Source organism: Dipodomys merriami, unplaced genomic scaffold, assembly GCF_024711535.1.
Source record: "Dipodomys merriami isolate MVZ:Mamm:240054 unplaced genomic scaffold, mDipMer1.0.p SCAF_2, whole genome shotgun sequence".
NCBI classification, from domain to species: Eukaryota; Metazoa; Chordata; class Mammalia; order Rodentia; family Heteromyidae; genus Dipodomys; species Dipodomys merriami.
Genome location: NW_027203381.1, coordinates 122,327,094 through 122,345,576, shown reverse-complemented (window position 1 = coordinate 122,345,576; position 18,483 = coordinate 122,327,094). Strand labels below are relative to the sequence as shown.

The following is an 18,483-nucleotide window of genomic DNA, read 5'->3' as shown; positions in this document are numbered from 1 at the left end:
TTGAGCAATGGTGGAAGTTTACCATGTTAGGTTCTTATGAAGGGTCACACATCAAGATAGTACATTATTTGAAAGTGGTAAGTAAAAGAAGACTAAAACCCTATGGTGAGCTTTTTAAAACAATGAAGAGGTATAAACCTTATAAACTTAGAAAGGAAGTGAAGTATTCCAAAAGAAGATAGGAAAAGCCAGGCACTGGTGGCTCACGCCTATAATCCTAGCTACTCAGGAGGCTGAGATCGAGGGTTGCGGTTCAAAGCCAGCCTGGGCAAGAAAATCCATGAGACTTAGCTCCAATAAACCACCAGAAAACCGGAAGTGCTGTGGCTCAAGTGGTAGAGTGCTTGTCTTGAGCTGAAGAGCTGAGGGACAGCACCCAGGCCCACAACAGACAAAAAAAGAAACAGGAATGTGTCAAACTGCTAATGATAATTAAACTTAACCATTTCAATAATTTTATTAACTAAAGATCCAAGTGCTCCAACTAAACTGCAGAGTATCACCCTGGATGAGAAAGCATAGCTAGTTTGTGTACTGTGTACAGAAAATTTCAAGTATAAAACCAAGCTCAAAGTAAAAATTTAAACCCGATGGTCACATGTCTGTAATTCAAGATACTCAGGAAGGCGAGGTGAGAGAGGTTCAAATGATGATTGAGGTGCAAAGCCCTGTTGGGCAGGAAAAACCACTAACCACCAAAAATGGAAGTGGAAGTGTGGCTCAAGTAGTAGAGCAAAATAGCTCAAGGACAGTGCCCGGGCCCCCCAAAAAAAGAAAAAATGAAAAAAAAGACATCACAAGAAAAGGAAGCACAGATCAATTCCATTGTAAACAAAAGTACTTGACATCATGACACTAACCCTGCTGTACAATCTTTATAATAGCAAAAAAACTCAATTAAAAAAAGGCCGTACAGGCTTCCTCAGAAAACTATTAAATATGAGGAGTTTGTGAAAAGTACTTAACAAAAAAGCAGACCGGTCCAGTGGTAAATTTACAGATGGCGAGTCGGGATCAGAAGCTTGTCAGAACTTGAGAGGCGGAGATGGCATTTTGGGTGTGGTTGGCCGAGGTCCCTGCTGCCCTCAGGAGCTGGACATGGGGCTTGCTCTCTTCCTTTGTCCTCTGTCCTGGGACCCCCGATGCCATCCCCCATCTCTGCTGGCTACAGAAGGAGTCCTTGGGGCTTAGGCCTTTCCCTCCTTCCCCGAAACAACATCTCACTACTGTGGCCATCACCGGAGAATAGGTTCTATTCTATGTGGGGCCGTTTATGCCTGGGCTTGACACTGGGGTGCAGGCAGGAGAGCATGACAAGCCCTGGGCTGGTTTTCTGATTGTCCCTTCTCATGGGGGGAGACCAGTGCTTTTGGGCTACCAATGCAGCAAGACTTGAAGCCAGAAGCTGCGCCTGCACCCTTCCCCACAGTGGAAGCAGACACTTGGGTTTCAGGGTGGTTGGCCGAGGACTGAGACTTTTCCCAGCGGAAGCCAGCAGGCCACGGCCTCCCTGCCACGGGTGGTAACAGCACAGGCAGTGTGGGGTGGCTGCCCAAGTTGTGCTGCTTTGGTCTTTTCTCGGGGGTGTAGCTTGCAGATAGACTCACTCAGCCCTGGGGGGGGGCAGGGCCTCTGGGATGAGCGCCGCTCCTGGCTGGTCTCCCACTGTGTTGTCCCTTTCCCGCTAGGTCCCAGGAATAAGTCCCGGAAAGTGATGGGGTCAGAGGCCACAGGTCCTCGGGGCGCAGGGGCCATCTCGAATGGGCTTATGCCATAGAAGAGCAGCCCTGCAAGCCACTTGGTTCTCAGACCTCCACATGGTGGACAAGCTCATCCCTGCCCTGACCACGTTATTCTGGCTGTTTCTGGAAGGCACTGGCAGTCTGGCCTTATCCCTGTGCTGTCTCCACTACCCGGGTTGCCTCTTGGGAGCTCAGGACCCCCCTGTAAGTCTGCCCCCACCCCCACATCCCACAGTCCTCTGTTCTTGGCACCTGGGTCCCTCTCATGGTCTGGTGCGCTTGTCTGCATGCTGGCCAGCTCGTGGGAGCCAGCCCGGCCTGGACTTGCTTGGGAGGCTGCGGTCTGGGGTGGAAGGACGCCAAGCCGTGGCGCTGCCTCTTTAAGTGTGGCGACATCACAAGGCTGCGGAAGCATGGAACTCCGTTTCTGTAGGTCTGCGGGCTCTGTGTTTCCACCTCCATGGGGCTGCAGGCCCGCATGTGAGCGGACACCATGGCTGAGGGGAGCGAGCTGATGAACAGGCTCATGAGTGAGAACGCAGACCTGAAGAAGCAGGTGCGCCTCTTGAAGGAGAACCAGATGCTGAAGCGGCTGCTCAGTGAGAGCTGCCAGGAGAGCTGTGGCCGTGGTGGCCGGGACCTCCTCTTCCCCAAGGCCCCCACCTACCCTGAGGCCTGCTCCCCGGGGAGTGGAGGTGAGGTGCAGGCTGGGCCTGCAGAGGGCCGTGGGGTCAGGGGTCACCCACCAACATGGGCCAGGCACCTCCCAGGCCCTCAGCCTCCTTGCCTGGCCTGGGCGTGGCGGAGCACACACAGGAGGGGGTGGCGGGGGCTGCCCATTCCAGCCGATTCGGGGTGGGCAGTTAGCGAGGTCTCCGAGTGCCACCACAGGGCCTAGAGCAGCAACGCTGGTCTCAGCTCAGCCCCACAGTTTCCCCTGCTGGGCAGTCTCTGTCCCTCTGGGACAGGGCCATGGCGTGCTCATCTCACAGGTATGTTCTCCTCGTCCCCCGCCCCCCGCCCCCAGGAAGCCCCATTCCTCTGCTGTGTCCCATCCGGTCCCTTGCCATAGATGGAGTTTACATGGCCCAGCCGGGAGTCCCCTCCGGAGGGAGGCCCTGAGAATGGCCCTTGGGAGCCAGTGGGTAGGAGAGTACTGTGAGGTTGTGATCCTAAACCACCTATGCCTGTATTTGTATGTTTTATTGTTGTTATAAGGGTGCTGTACTGAGGGGTTACAGTTACCTCGTCAGGTAATGAATACAGACAGCTCTTGACTGGGAAGGTGGCTCAGTGGTAGAGCGCTTGCCTTGCATGCATGAGGTCCTGGGTTCCATTCCTCAGCACCACATAAGCAGAAAAAGCCAGAAGTGGCGCTGTGGCTCAAGTGGTAGAGCGCTCACTTTGAGTTGAAGAGCTGAGGGACAGCGCCCAGGCCCAGAGTTCAGGCCCCATACCTGACAAAAAAAAAAAAAGAAAGAAAAGCAAAGAAAATGAATACAGCTCTTCACTCCAGTTCACCTATGACTTTTTACAGGAAGAAAGGTTTTTTTTTCTTTTACCACTTTCTACAAAAGTGGGTGTTTCTGTTGTACAGTTTTTATGAAATTTTCCCTTTTAACAGTATGATTTGGAGCGTTCTTGATGGGTGTGACTGGCCTTTGCTTGGGATGGCAGACTAGAGGCACAACTCCCATCGCCATTGCCTGAAAACTCTCAGCTCAGTGGGCTTGCACTCCATGTGTGTGCATTCAGCCCTCCTGGTAGGATCCCGATGAGGACGGAGCTTCCTAGGCACACTGTGGCACTGGCCAGGCCACGGCTGACTCTAGTGTGATGCCTGGGTGGTCAGCTGCCCACCTGACCACGGGAGGACTCAGGGACCTGCGCTTGGTATGACTGCCTCCTGGGGTCCACTTTGGATTCCAGCTGGCTACCGTCCTCTGAGTACCACCAGCACTGGAAGGGTGTTTTGCAACTTCAGCTCTGGGTCCCAGGGTGTGGGGGACCCCTCGTGGCCTCTACCCTGCTGTTCTTCATGGAAAACTCCTAGGAGAGACCTTAGGCAGAGGGAGGGAGGGTGAGGAACAGGCAGTGCTGCTAACAAGTGGCAAAAAGACTGCAAGACTTTACCGAAAGCATCACCACTGAGTTACCACGTGTGCTCCTGAGGGCCAGCTCCTGGCGCTCCTGACACCACGTATGGTGGCCCTGGGGGCCTTGTCCCCAGATCCCAGCTGTTGCTGTTAAGAGGCTCACAGGCCACGTGCTACCTGAGAGGCTGTGGCGCTCAGCCACAGGAGGCCCAGACCTCAAACACCAGTCTCAGAAGACACTGTGGCCTGAGCCACAATCCCTACCCAGAGCCCAGAGTCCTAGCTGCCCACACAGGTGTAGGCTGCTGAACCTCCATTGTCCCTGGTTGAATACCATGTCATTTTTCAGTTGGTCTTAAGAGCTCTCCCAGTGCAATCTCTCACTATTTCTTCTCACATCAGTATGCACTGGGAATTGCATCCCACTTCTGCCTTTTTGCTGGTAAAGGGGGGATCTAAATCAGGTCCGTTTGTCTGCCCTGGATGGCTCTGTGCCTCAGTCCTCAGATCTCAGCCTCATGGGAAGCTAGGATTTCAGGCACCCGGCTCCACAGCCACTGTTAAAGGTTCGTAAAGATCAGCTTGGTGAGTGTGAACCAGAGCCTGGACAGCAACACCAGCAGGGCCCCATGTGCGCATGTGCACGGCCCGTACATCACGATCTCTTACTTTGATGGAAGTCTGAGCTCCTCTAGCCTGAGTGTCTGTCTTTCCCCCCTGACCCAGGTCCAGACTTCGGGAGGTTTGCCAGCGTCCCGGACACGCCTGCCCAGCTGCAGACGTCCTCTCTGGAGGACCTGCTGTGCTCCCACGCACCCCTCTCCAGTGAGGACGAGGCCTCTCCGGGCTGCGCGACCTCCTCCCAGGTGTCCTTCAAGGCCTTCCTCAACGCTCCAGAGCTGTGTGCCCGCGGCTCCGACAGGAAGCTGTCCCCGGTTCTGAGTTCCCTGCAGGACCCCCTGGTGGACAAGACCCTGCTGGAGCCCAGGGAGATGGCCCGGCCTAAGAAGGTGTGCTTCTCAGAGAGTAGCCTGCCCACGGGGGACAGGACCCGGAGGAGCTACTACCTTAACGGTGGGCCGCCCAGGTGCTCTGGGGCTGGACAGGGGTGGTTTGGTGACCTGGTGGATGGGGGCTGGGAGGGGCAAGCCTGGCCAGTGACAGGGGCTAGAAGAGGCGGCCCTGGCCGGGGACGTAGGCTGCACGGGGACCGGACGGGGGCTGGCCAGCGCGGCCTGGCCAAGGACGGGGGGCTGGACACGGTGGGGCTGGGTGGGGATGCAGGCAGGATGGGGCAAGCTAGACAGGGGTTGGATAGGGTCGGGGGCTGGCTGGGGTGGGGCTGGCCAAGGATGAGGGCTGGCCGGGGCGGGCCTGGTCTGGATGCCGGCTGGATGGGGAGGGCTGGACAGGGGCTGGATGGGGTGGGGCTGGCTGGGGACTGGGGCTGGCCGGGGCGGGCCTGGTCTGGATGCCGGCTGGATGGGGAGGGCTGGCCGAGGGCTGGATGGGGTGGGGCTGGCTGAGGACTGGGGCTGGCCAAGGATGAGGGCTGGCCGGGGCGGGCCTGGTCTGGATGCCGGCTGGATGGGGAGGGCTGGCCGAGGGCTGGCTGGGGTGGGGCTGGCTGGGGACTGGGGCTGGCCGGGGCGGGCCTGGTCTGGATGCCGGCTGGATGGGGAGGGCTGGCCGAGGGCTGGCCGTGGTGGGCTGTTTGTGGCACGTGGGTGCTGTTGTGTTTGGCTCACTGAGTCGGACTCAGAGCCTTGCTGGGCAGGGGCTCTACTACCTGCACCTCTGGCCAGGCAGGGTCAGGCAGGGTCTGGTGCGCTCAGGGGTCAGGTGGGATCAGGGGGGTCAGGCGGGGTTAGGGGTCTAGGGGTCAGACGGGGTTGGGTGGGGTCAGAGATCAGGTGGGATCAGGGGTCAGGCGGGGTCAGGGGGTCGCGGGGTCAGGCGGGGTCTGAGTCCCCCTCCCCCGCAGAGCTCCCCTGCTTCGCGGGCGCGGAGAAGGACGGCCGCATCGTGGGCGAGATCGCCTTCCAGCTGGACCGGCGCATCCTGGCCTACGTGTTCCCGGGCGTCACGCGGCTCTACGGCTTCACCGTCTCCAACATCCCGGAGAAGATCAAGCAGGTGCGCGCGCAGGGCCCGCCCCGCCCCGCGCAGACGCAGACTACCGCCCCGCCTTGCCCCGCCCCGCGCAGACGCAGACTACCGCCCCGCCTTGCCCCGCCCCGCCCCGCCCTGCGCAGACGCAGACTACCGCCCCGCCTTGCCCCGCCCCGCCCCGCCCTGACGCCCGTCCCGCCCTGCGCAGACGCCCGCCCCGTCCCGCCCCGCGCAGACGCCCGCCCCGCTCCACGCAGACGCCCGCCCCGCCCTGCGCAGACGCCCGCCCCGCCCCGCCCCGCCCCGCGCAGACGCCCGCCCCGCCCTGCGCAGACGCCCGCCCCGCCCTGCGCAGACGCCCGCCCCGCCCCGCCCCGCCCCGCGCAGACGCCCGCCCCGCCCTGCGCAGACGCCCGCCCCGCCCCACCCCGCCCTGCTCTGCGCAGACGCCCGCCCCGCCCCGCCCCACCCCGCCCTGCTCTGCGAGGACGCCCGCCCCACCCCGCCCCGCCCTGCTCTGCGAGGACGCCCGCCCCACCCCGCCCCGCCCCACCCCGCCCTGCTCTGCGCAGACGCCCGCCCCACCCCGCCCTGCTCTGCGCAGACGCCCGCCCCGCCTCGCCCCGCCCTGCTCTGCGCAGACGCCCGCCCCGCCCCGCCCCGCCCTGCTCTGCGCAGACGCCCGCCCCGCCCCGCCCTGCTCTGCGCAGACGCCCGCCCCGCCCCGCCCCGCCCTGCTCTGCGCAGACGCCCGCCCCGCCCCGCCCTGCTCTGCGCAGACGCCCGCCCCGCCCCGCCTCGAGCAGACGCCCGCCCCGCCCCGCCTCGAGCAGACGCCCGCCCCGCCCCGCCCCGCCTCGAGCAGACGCCCGCCCCGCCCCGCCCCGCCTCGAGCAGACGCCCGCCCCGCCCCGCCTCGAGCAGACGCCCGCCCCGCCCCGCCTCGAGCAGACGCCCGCCCCGCCCCGCCCCGCCCTGCCCCGCCCCGCGCAGACGCCCGCTCCGCCCCGCCCCGACGGCCGCCGCCCGCCCGCCCGCCCCGCCCCGCCCCGCCCCGCGCAGACGCCCGCCCCGCCCCGCCCCGACGGCCGCCGCCCGCCCGCCCGCCCGCAGACCTCCATCAAGTCCCTGGACGGGTCGGTGGACGAGAAGAAGCTGCGCGAGCTGACGCACCGCTACCTGACGCTGACGGCGCGGCTGGAGAAGCTGGGGTACAGCCGCGAGGTGCACCCCGTGTTCAGCGAGTTCCTCATCAACACGTACGGCATCCTGCGGCAGCGCCCGGACCTGCGCGCGCACCCGCTGCACAGCAGCCCCGCCGCGCTGCGCAAGCTGGTCATCGACGTGGTGCCGCCCAAGTTCCTGGGCGACTCGCTGCTGCTGCTCAACTGCCTGTGCGAGCTCTCCAAGGAGGACAGCAAGCCGCTCTTCGCCTGGTGACGCGGCGGGCGCGCGGGCGCGCGGGGCGGGCCGGGCCGGGGCGGGGCCCCGCCAGTAAAGCCCGTTGACCGTCCGCGTGCCTCTGCTGCGGGCCGTGACCACAGCCCCTCGCCCTCGGCCGGCGCCTCCCCGAGGGCCGCGGGCGCGTCCCGCAGCCTTCCCGGGAGCGGGGTCCTCGCCACGCGGCGCCGGGCCGGGGCCTCGGGCCCTCAGGAGGCCGGGTGGCGCCGGCCTGGGCCTCGGGCCCTCAGGAGGCCGGGTGGCGCCGGCCTGAGCCTCGGGCCCTCAGGAGGCCGGGTGGCGCCGGCCTGGGCCCGGGCCTCGGCGCCCTCAGGAGGCCGGGTGGCGCTGGCCTGGGCCTGGGCCTCGGCGCCCTCAGGAGGCCGGGTGGCGCCGGCCTGGGCCTCTGCACCCTCAGGAGGCCGGGTGGCGCCGGCCCGGGCCTCGGGCCCTCAGGAGGCCGGGTGGCGCCGGCCCGGGCCTCGGGCCCTCAGGAGGCCGGGTGGCGCCGGCCTGGGCCTCTGCACCCTCAGGAGGCCGGGTGGCGCCGGCCTGGGCCCGGGCCTCGGGCCCTCAGGAGGCCGGGTGGCGCCGGCCTGGGCCTCGGGCCCTCAGGAGGCCGGGTGGCGCCGGCCTGGGCCCTCAGGAGGCCGGGTGGCGCCGGTCTGGGCCTCGGCGCCCTCAGGAGGCCGGGTGGCGCCGGCCTGAGCCTGGGCCTCGGGCCCTCAGGAGGCCGGGTGGCGCCGGCCTGGGCCTCGGGCCCTCAGGAGGCCGGGTGGCGCCGGCCTGGGCCCTCAGGAGGCCGGGTGGCGCCGGCCTGGGCCTCGGGCCCTCAGGAGGCCGGGTGGCGCCGGCCTGGGCCCGGGCCTCGGGGCCTCAGGAGGCCGGGTGGCGCCGGCCCGGGCCTCTGCGCCCTCAGGAGGCCGGGTGGCGCCGGCCTGGGCCTCTGCGCCCTCAGGAGGCCGGGTGGCGCCGGCCTCGGCTTCCAGCCTCCCAGGTCTCGCCGCCTCGGCCCGGGGCGCCACCGCCCAGGGCAGGCCGGCCCAGGGATTCGCGTTACCTGAGCCGTCTCGGTGTTTGTTAGGGAGCGCCACCAGTGCCCACGGTACCGATCCCCATGCGTGAAGCCCCTTCCCGGCACCCGCGCCCCTCCGCACGGTCCCGCCCCCCGGGCGGTCCCGCTGCCGCCCGTCCACACGCACCACACAGGCTTGTCAGGCTGAGGCCCCCTGGTTTCCAAGACCACTGTAGGCGGTGGCCGGGAGACAGATGACCAGGTTGAACAGACAGAAGGCTCGAGCCCGCAACCATTTTTCACAAGTGCACTCTCCACATTTGCACACTTACCACCACTTTTTTATGCTTCTTCCTTTAATTAATGACTAGTAGCTCTCGACGCCCCACTGGTTTGAGGGTGGCCTCCCAAGCTACCTGATCAGCTCAGGTTTTTCCTTGAACCTTTGGGGTCTCTAGTTTCTTTGTTGTTGTTGTTGTTTGTTGGTCGTGGGGCCTGGGCGCCATCCCTCAGCTCTTCAGGTCAAGGTGAGCGCTCTGCCACTTGAGCCACAGCGCCACTTTTGGTTTTTGGGTGGTTCATCAGAGATGAACGTCTCATGGACTTTCCTGCCTGGGCTGGCTTAGAACTGTGATCCTCAGATCTCAGCCTCCTGAGTAGCTAGGATGACAGGCGTGAGCCACTGGCACCTAGTGACTCTAGTTTTTTTAACTCCTGTTTAGTACTCTGAACCTCAGTCCAGAGCTTGGAGACTTCTTCCATTTTATTCTCCTCCTTTTCTTTCAAGCTCCCTTTCATGATCCCAATCTCCTCATCAAAGTCCTCCTTAACCTGCAGGTGTTCTGCCAGGGTCCCGGAAGAGTTCCTTCAACTGTCCAACCGCTGCTCCTCCTCACAGCGCCTTTGCTTGCTCTTCAGCTCCTGCATTACATTCTCAACAGTGCTATTGAGAGGGTTTTTTTTTTTTTTTTTTCTCACCTGCACCTGTTCCATTGGGTGCTTCCGCATTACAGTTATGGTGAGGATCTTGGCAGTTGTTTGGCCTTTTTCTCTAGTAGCTTCTCTTTCTCATTTTTCCCTTCAGTGTATTTTGTGACAGATCTTTCAACTGTTTGGCTCTTCTGTTTTTCTGGCTAAGAATCTTTTTGTTCCCCGGGCATTCCCCATCCAAGCATGTGTGTCCTTTGACTCTTTCTCGAGTGATGATCTCCTTCTTCAGCCTGATGTTTTCCTGCCCACTTTTCTTGGCCTCTTCTTCTCTGACATAGCACTTCTGTGCCTGCTCCGCTAGCTGCTCTTTCAGTTCTATCTCTGTTGCTTTGAATTTCCACTCTTCAAAGCTGATCATTGGTGTTTCATGTCCAGCTCCTTCTTCTGGGCCTTGATGTCTGTGTGCAGCATTAGGGTCTCCTCCTGGCCTCGCCTATAGTCCACCAGGACCACAGCGATGCTGTCCTGTGCCTCCCTCAGCCTCCGGCCTGTGGCCCCAGCATGCCTCATGATCACCCAGGCTAATGTACTTGGATTCCATTTGATTCTGAGTGTTTTCCAGGTTCGTTTTGAGGATTTTATTCTTATCTTTGACTCTTACAAGTTCCTGATTTATGTCTTCAGATCTTTTCTTCATGTCCAGTAATTTTCTTGTTTTTTTTCCACCGTGCTGTTCAGTGCGCTTTTAACCTCTCTGTGGGTTTGATGGGCGTGTACTAGAGATTCAGAGTCTTTATTAAGCCAGCATTTTCAGACAAGAGTGTGTGAATTTTTTCTTCACATTTTTTGTTAAGTTCAACAAGGTTGGATTTCAGAGTCCATGTTTCTCAGGAGATATGAACACAGTTTCCAGGTTGCTAACGTGCTTACTTCACCCATCATTTTCCATCTTTCTCCTCCTTAGTCATTCCTTTTTCCAATGTCTGTTTTGCTTGCAATAAGCACACTAGTGTCTAGTCCTAGAGGTTCCCTACTGCCATTTGCAAATGAATTATATTGTCTTCACCAAGGGTTTCTTAAACCTGTCCTGGTGCTACTACCAAAAGTTGAACCCTCTTCTTTGACTGTTTTTCTTCCTTGGTATCTCTGTTAGCAGATACCCTCTGGTCAATGCTAGCACCTTTCCCTCTAACTTTTTTTTGTTTTGTTTTGGGTCCGGTCGTGGGGCCTATACTCTGGGCCTGGGCGTTGTCCCTCAGCTCTTCAGCTCAAGGCTAGCGCTCTACCACTTGAGCCATAGTGCCACTTCTGACTTTTTTCTTTTTGCTTATGTGGTGCTGAGGAATTGAACCCAGGGCCTCAGGCATGCAAGGCAAGCGCTCTACCACTGAGCCACCTTCCCAGCCCAAAACCTTCTAACTTTTGAAGCTTTCTTCTCATATCTGGGGTTGACCGGGTAACAAAGGCCATATTTAGGGCTCTTTGATTCTCTGGGGCCTCAGATCTACAGGCGTATAGGTCCTATAGACCACCAAGAGACATTCTAGAAAAGTAGCAGGGGACTCCCTGGGGAGCTGTAGAGTCTCACTCATGTTAGATAAGTGAGTTGGCTTCCTAGCTGCTGCCCATATCCCTGCCAACAGAGTCTGGCGATCATTGGTGAGCGCCTCCCTGCTAGCAGAGCTGGCGATCATTGGTGAGCGCCTCCTGGCAATCATTGGTGGGCGCCTCCCTGCCAGCAGAGCTGGCGATCATTGGTGAGCACCTCCCTGCTAGCAGAGCTAGCGATCATTGGTGAGCGCCTCCCTGCTAACAGTTTGGCGATCATTGATGAGCACCTCCCTGCTAGCAGAGCTGGCGATCATTGGTGAGCGCCTCCTGGCAATCATTGGTGGGCGCCTCCCTGCCAGCAGAGCTGGCGATCATTGGTGAGCACCTCCCTGCTAGCAGAGCTAGCGATCATTGGTGAGCGCCTCCCTGCTAACAGTTTGGCGATCATTGATGAGCACCTCCCTGCTAGCAGAGCTAGCGATCATTGGTGAGCGCCTCCCTGCTAACAGTTTGGCGATCATTGGTGAGCACCTCCCTGCTAGCAGAGCTGGCGATCATTGGTGAGTGCCTCCCTGCCAACAGAGTTTGGTGATCATTGGTGAGCGCCTCCCTGCTAACAGAGTCTGGCGATCATTGGTGAGCACCTCCCTGCTAGCAGAGCTGGCGATCATTGGTGAGTGCCTCCCTGCCAACAGAGTTTGGTGATCATTGGTGAGCGCCTCCCTGCTAACAGAGTCTGGCGATCATTGGTGAGCACCTCCCTGCTAACAGTTTGGCGATCATTGGTGGGTGCCTCCCTGCCTCTATCGCTGTCGTAGTCCCAGCCTGGTGAGTCAGGGGGAAAGACTGGGTCATCAGTGGATAAGGCATCTGGTCCAAGGACCACCTTCAAGGCACTGCGCCAGGCTCACTCCCTTTCCTCTCAGGTGAAAATCACCTGCAAAAATGGCTGACACAATTGGCTGTTGCCATGGGTTTCTGTTCCTAAAGATAGTCTTGTGCCCTTATTTGCCCTACTAAAAATGGCTGACAATTGGGCTGGGAAGGTGGCTCAGTGGTAGAGTGCTTGCCTCACATGCATGAGGCCCTGGATTCGATTCCTCATTACCACATAAGCAGAAAAAGCGGGAAGTGGCGCTGTGGCTCAAGTGGTAGAGCGCTAGCCTTGAGTTGAAGAGCCCAGACCGGAAAAAAGTTGCTGACAATCATTCCATGTGGGCTGGTGTGTGAAAAAGACTGTCTCTAAGAAGGAGATGAGCCCCTGGGGTGTATCAAAAATGGGCGGCTTGTGCTCTTTCCAGTTATACAGGTGACTAGTTGTCAAGGGAACATGCACTGGAAAGGGGACTTGCCCACCGCCTCCCCCGTGCACCTGTCTCAAGGGTAACAAGGGGACTGTACCACCTTGTACCATCTCGGGCTGGTACAAGGAAACACTTCTGGTATGGGGGGACTTAACATCAGAGGTGCTGATGGCACAGAATAGGAGGGAGCAGTGGGAATCCCATATGGGATTCCAGGGAATCCCATAACACTGGGAGAGAAGATTTTTCAATTACATTTTCACTTATGAGAACTTTAGGACATTGTTTTCCCATCCTGGAAAAAAAGGAGTATATAGGACACAGAACTAGTAGCAAACACATATATAGACTAGTAGCCACAGACACTTAAGCCACATGTCCCACATCTCCCAGATGACCTCCCAAGGAGGTCCCAGGTGACCTCCTTTTTATTTATTTATTGTTTTTGCCAGTCCTGGCACTTGAACTCAGGGCCTGAGTTCTGTCCCTGAGCCTCTCTGTGCTCAGGGCTAGAACTCTACCACTTGAGCCACAGGGCCATTTCTGGCCTTTTTTTCTGGATATGTGGTACTGAAGAATAAAATCCAGAGCTTCATGCATGCTAGGCAACCACTCTACCATTAGGCCATATTTCCAGCCCCCCCCCCCCCAGGTGACCTCTTGAAGAAGTCCCAGATGACCTCTAGAGGAGGTCCCAGATGGCTTCTCAAGAAGGCCCCAAATGATCCCTGTCCACATTGGTCCTTGGGACACAGACACTGGAGGGAGGCTGTCACCCCTGAGTACTGAGACACTCACCTATGAGGGGTTTCCCAGGGGCCAAGGCCTGATGGATGATCTCACTGGGGCCTCCAAAAAGTATGACCTCTGGTGGCTCCCCATCAGCCTCTCGATGCCCCACCCCCTCCAACGGGCCTGGCCACAGGGCCCTGCTGGTTACTGCGGTTCAAAGCCAGCCTGGGCAGGAAAGTCCGTGAGACTATCATCTCCAATTACTCACCAAAAAGCTGGAAGTAGAGCTGTGGCTCAAGTGGTAGAGCATTAGCCTTGAGCACAAAAGCTGAAGGACAGTGCCCAGGCCCTGAGGTCAAGTCCTAGGACTAGTATACACACAGCACACACACAACTGGAGCTAGGAAGAAGGGTCAGAATGTCCTTTATGAACTTGAGCTAATAAGAAGGGTCAGGATGCCGTCTGTGAACCTGAGCTAGAAAGGAGAAGATTGGGGCTGGAGGAGAATTCAACGAGGAGACGTGGAGATCTGGCTCTGGATGGCCTGGCTGCACATCAAAGTCATGTTCAGTGCCAACTGTCACCAACTCAATATCTCTAGGAATTACCCTGGGAAGAGTCGAGTTCTAGTTGTGGTGTTTTTTTTTTTTTTTTTTTTTTTTGTCGGTCATGGGGCTTGAACTCTGGGCCTGAGCGCTGTCCCTCAGCTCTTCAGCTCAAGGCGAGCACTCTACCACTTGAGCTACAGCGCCACTTCCGGTTTTCTGGTGGTTTATTGGAGATAGGAGTCTCACGGTCTCTCCTGCCCGGGCTGGCTTTGAACCGCGATCCTCAGATCTCAGCCTCCTGAGTAGCTAGGATTACAGGCGTGAGCCACCAGCGCCCGGCAGTTGTGGTGTTTCTTGTGTTCCTGTGAGAGAAGATTTCAAGCAAAATGCAAAATACAGTGAGAGCTGCAGGCAGGTTTATCAGTAAAGTTCATGAAGAGAAGGAAGAATACACTCTACCCGGAGGGCATGCATTGCCACAGGAGACCATTGGTACACTGCCTTGTGCCTCAGATTTACTGGGATTTAAAAAATCTGGGATTTGAAAAGGACTTTTTTTTTTTTTTTTTTTTTTCATGTTGCTACTGGGGCTGGAACTCAGGGCTTGGAACCCAGGGCCTGGGTATTATCCCTTAGCCTTTTTGCTCAAGGCTGGTGCTCTACCACTTGAACCATAACTGTACTTCTGGCTTTTTAGTGGTTAGCTGGAGATAAGAGTCTCTGACCAGGCTGGTTTTAATTTTTGATCCTCAGATCTCAGTCTTCTGATGAGCTAGGATTACAGGCGTGAGCCACCGGTGCCTGGCCTGGGTTTAGCCCTTACCTGCTTGTTTTCATTTGAGGACAATCCTCTGTTTTCAGGGCAAATGTTATTTAGTCCTAAAGTTCTTTTTTATCTGAAAAACCATTTTCTGTTTCTACAACCTTTTTAGCTCTTATATTATTTCTTATTTTGTTATTTTTGACCTATATTTGTCATGAAGTGTGAAATAAAAATCACCTGTTCACGTTTATTTGGTCTATAAATATTATGCAAATTTTGCTGCTGCTTGGATTTTTCCCCCTTTGTTTTTTTTTTTTTTGTCAGTCAGGGGACTTGAACTCTGGGCATGGGTGCTGTCCCTCAGCTCTTCAGCTCAAGGCAAGCTCTCTACCGCTGGAGCCACAGCACCACTTCTGGTTTTCTAGTGGTTTATTGGAGATAAGAGTCTCATGGACTTTCCTGCCTGGGCTGGCTTTGAACCGCGATCCTCAGACCTCAGCCTCCTGAGTAGCTGGGATGACAGGCGCTAGACACTGGCGCCCGGCTTGCACAGTTTTTAAGCAGTTATGTGTCATAGCCCATCTGTCAGCAGCAGTCCAGCATGTATGATTTCCCACCAACTTCCAAGGCAGTGATTTTAGATGTCAGGTTTCCCAGCTCCCTACCTAGCCCTAAGTTATTGATAGTATGACCTTCAAGAGGTTTTTCTCATAAAAAATAGGAAATAGAAATGATTAATTAAGGGGCTGGGGGTTTAGCCCAGCGGAAGGGCGCCCGCCTGGCGTGCCCAAGGCCCTGGGTTCGGTTCTCAGCCCTAGTTTAAAAAAAAAAAAGACATATAGAAATGATTAATTAAATGGACAAGACAGTGCTCTAAGCTCTGAGAATGTAGGCTGTTGGCCTTGGCCTGGCATCCTTGTATTGGCCATTTTCCATTGCTGTGACAAAACACCGGAGGGAAACGTGAACTAGGAAGAGGAAAGGCTTGGTTGGGTTAGGGTTTCAGAGGTGCTGGTCCCTTTGTTTCTGGTGAGGCAGAGCACTGTGTAGGGGAGGACAGTGCATGGTGGGCACAGCTGGGATGTGTGAGGGACTGGGACGGATAGACCTCAGACCTCTCCCCAGCTACCTCCAACCAGGTCCCCCCACGCTTCTCACGGGATCAGAGTCCTCAGGAGGCCTCACCTCTGCACTGTCCACCCGGAGACCTCAACGCCAACCTTGGGTGATACTCGAGCTCCAGCCCCGAGTTACGAGGTCAGCCACTCGCTGGCCTGGCCTCTGGTTGCAGAGGTGCCGCCAGTTAACATGCATCCACGCTGTGGCGCCCACGGTTTCCCTGGGCAGAGGCCAGGCTAGGGAGCTGCGCGGCCTCTAGAGGTTAGAGGTCAGGATCAAGGGTCTCCTCCTAGATCTCCCGAGTCCCCACAGGGTGGTTGTAGGGGATCCAGACTCACCCCAGTGACCTCATTGTAATGAGACCACTTCTTCAGAGACCCCGTCCATCTCTGAGTATGCACACATCTTGAAGTCTGGGAGGGTAAGGCTTCCACAAGAGCCCCTCCTTCCTCCCAGCTTCCAGACACACAGCCCTGTCTGTTTCTCTCTGTCTTCCCACATAGCCCCTCCTCCTCCTGGTCTCCCTGAGTAGTACAGGAAGGGAGAGGCCCACATGCATCTCACCCAGGCCTGACGCCTACCACGACCCTGCTGTGGGTGCTGTGGCCTCAGCCCCTGCTGTCCTGCAGACTCTGGGTGCTGGAGGGAGTGGAGATGCAGCAGGGACACTGTGGTCTGGGGATCCTTGCTGACCCCTGACTAAAATCCCTAAAAATTATAAGAGGGCCAGGCTGGTGGCTCACGCCTCGGACCCTAGCTACTCAGAAGGCTGAGATCTGAGCAGTGAGCACTCAGCCGCCCAGCAGGAGAACCCATGAGACTATGCCCAGGTACCCAGCAGACAGTGGAGCTGTAGCTCAAGTGGTAGAGTGCCAGCCTCGAGTGGAAAATGCTAAGAGACAGTGCCCATGCCCTGAATTCCAGCCCCAGGACCAACACAAGACAAAACAAGATGAACCCTACATGAGGACAAGAGATGAGCCTGGCTCCTGGAGCCTGGATTTGGAGCCATTAGCTTTGAGCCCAGAGCCTGGGAGACTGGAGCCCAGAGCCTGGGAGACTGGAGCCCAGAGCCCGGGAGCCCAGAGCCCAAGAGCTTGGAGCCCAGGAGCTCGGAGCCCAGGAGCTTGGAGCCCAGGAGCTCGGAGCCCAGGAGATTGTATCCCAGGAGCTCAGATCCCGGAGCCCAAGAGCCTGGAGCCCAGGAGCTTGGAGCCCACAAGCCTTGAGCCCACAAGCCAAGAGCCCCGAAGCCCAGATCCCAGGAACTCAAGAGACCAGGAGCTCAGAGTTCAGGAGCCCTGGAGTCCAGAGACCAAAAACTTGGAGCCCCAGAGCCCAGGAGCTCGGAGCCCCAGAGTCCGGAGCCCTGGAGCCCAGAGCCTAGTAGGCCAGGAGCCTAGGAGCCCAGAGCCTAGGAGCCCAGGAGCTCAGAGCCCAGGAGCCCAGGAGCTCAGAGCCCAGAAGCCTGGAGCCCAGAGCCCAGGAGCCTGGAGCCCCAGAGCCAGGAGCTCAGCAGGCCAGAGCCCAGTGTCCAGGAGCCCAGAGCCCAGGAGCCCAGGAGCTTGGAGCCCAGGAGCCCGGAGGCCAGAGCCCAGGATCCCAGAGCCCAGGAGCCCAGGAGCTCGGAGCCCACAAGCCTTGAGCCCACAAGCCAAGAGCCCCGAAGCCCAGATCCCAGGAACTCAAGAGACCAGGAGCTCAGAGTTCAGGAGCCCTGGAGTCCAGAGACCAAAAACTTGGAGCCCCAGAGCCCAGGAGCTCGGAGCCCCAGAGTCCGGAGCCCTGGAGCCCAGAGCCTAGTAGGCCAGGAGCCTAGGAGCCCAGAGCCTAGGAGCCCAGGAGCTCAGAGCCCAGAAGCCTGGAGCCCAGAGCCCAGGAGCCTGGAGCCCCAGAGCCAGGAGCTCAGCAGGCCAGAGCCCAGTGTCCAGGAGCCCAGGAGCTTGGAGCCCAGGAGCCCGGAGGCCAGAGCCCAGGAGCCCAGAACCCAAGAGCCCAGGAGCCCAGAGCCCAGGAGCTCAGAGCCCAGGAGCCCAGAGCCCAGAAGCCCAGAACCCAAGAGCCCAGGAGCTTGGAGCCCAGGAGCTCAGAGCCCAGGAGCCCAGAGCCCAGAAGCCCAGAACCCAAGAGCCCAGGAGCTTGGAGCCCAGGAGCCAGGAGCCTAGATCCCAGGAGCCTGGATCCCAGGAACCCAGGAGCCCCAGAGCTTGGAGCCCAGGAGTCCAGAGCCCAGGATCCCAGGAGATTGGAACCTAGGAGCTCGGAGCCTAGGAGCCCAGGAGCCTAGGAGCCCAGGAAACCAGGAGCCTGGAGCTCCGGACCCCAGAGCCCAGAAGCTTGGAGCCCTGGAGCCCTGGAGCCCAGGAGCTTGGAATCCAGGAGCTCAGAGCCCAGGAGCCCGGAGCTCTGGACCCCAGAGCCCAGGAGCCTGGAGCCCTGGAGCCCAGATCCTAGGAGCCCAGGAAACCAGGAGCCTGGAGCCCAGGAGCTTGGAGCCCAGGAGTCCAGAGCCCAGGAGCTCAGAGTCCAGGCCTGACTTCCCAATTCACCTGGGGCTGGGGAGCTTTCCAGTGGGAAGAGCTGCGGTACCTTTACCTGCCTGCCTTGGGGAACACACTGCACACGGCAGACTGTATCCACAGCAGCGAACCCACTCACACCGGCCAGCACCCACACAGCTCTCACACATCAGTATCCACCCATCCTAGCATGCATCACCTTCCCTATACCGCATCCACCCCACACTAACACCCATTCATATCAACAGACCCCCAACATCCACACCAACACACACACACATACATATCAACAAACATGCCCCATCATCCACACATATCAACCCACACGCCCCAACATCCACACATAGCAACACACACGCCCCAATATCCACATCAACACACACACATACACACATATCAACAAACATGCCCCCACATCCACACCAACACACATCAGCACCCACACATATCAACACCCCCAACATCCACACCAATACACACACACATATCAACACACACCAGCATCCACACACCAACATACCAATGTCCACACATATTAACACCCCCCAACATACACACCAACACACACCAGCACCTACACATACCAACATCCACATACACCCACACCAATA

General features: G+C 58.5%; 1 protein-coding gene across 2 annotated transcripts; it reads left to right on the top strand.

The window, feature by feature from the left end:
• The first annotated feature begins 2,119 nt into the window (after nt 1–2,119).
• LOC138831804 (speriolin-like protein) lies at nt 2,120–7,463 on the top strand. Of its 2 annotated transcripts, none has more exons than XM_070028837.1 (4): nt 2,120–2,437; nt 4,565–4,925; nt 5,823–5,974; nt 7,064–7,463. In XM_070028837.1, exons 1-4 carry the CDS (start codon nt 2,236–2,238, stop codon nt 7,456–7,458), a joined length of 1,110 nt encoding a protein of 369 aa, XP_069884938.1. In that variant the 5' UTR covers nt 2,120–2,235; the 3' UTR covers nt 7,459–7,463. The 2 variants fall into 2 exon arrangements, with proteins under 2 accessions (XP_069884938.1, XP_069884939.1); XM_070028838.1 differs by having other exon boundaries at nt 2,122–2,437; nt 4,565–4,912.
• Nucleotides 7,464–18,483: the final 11,020 nt, after the last annotated feature.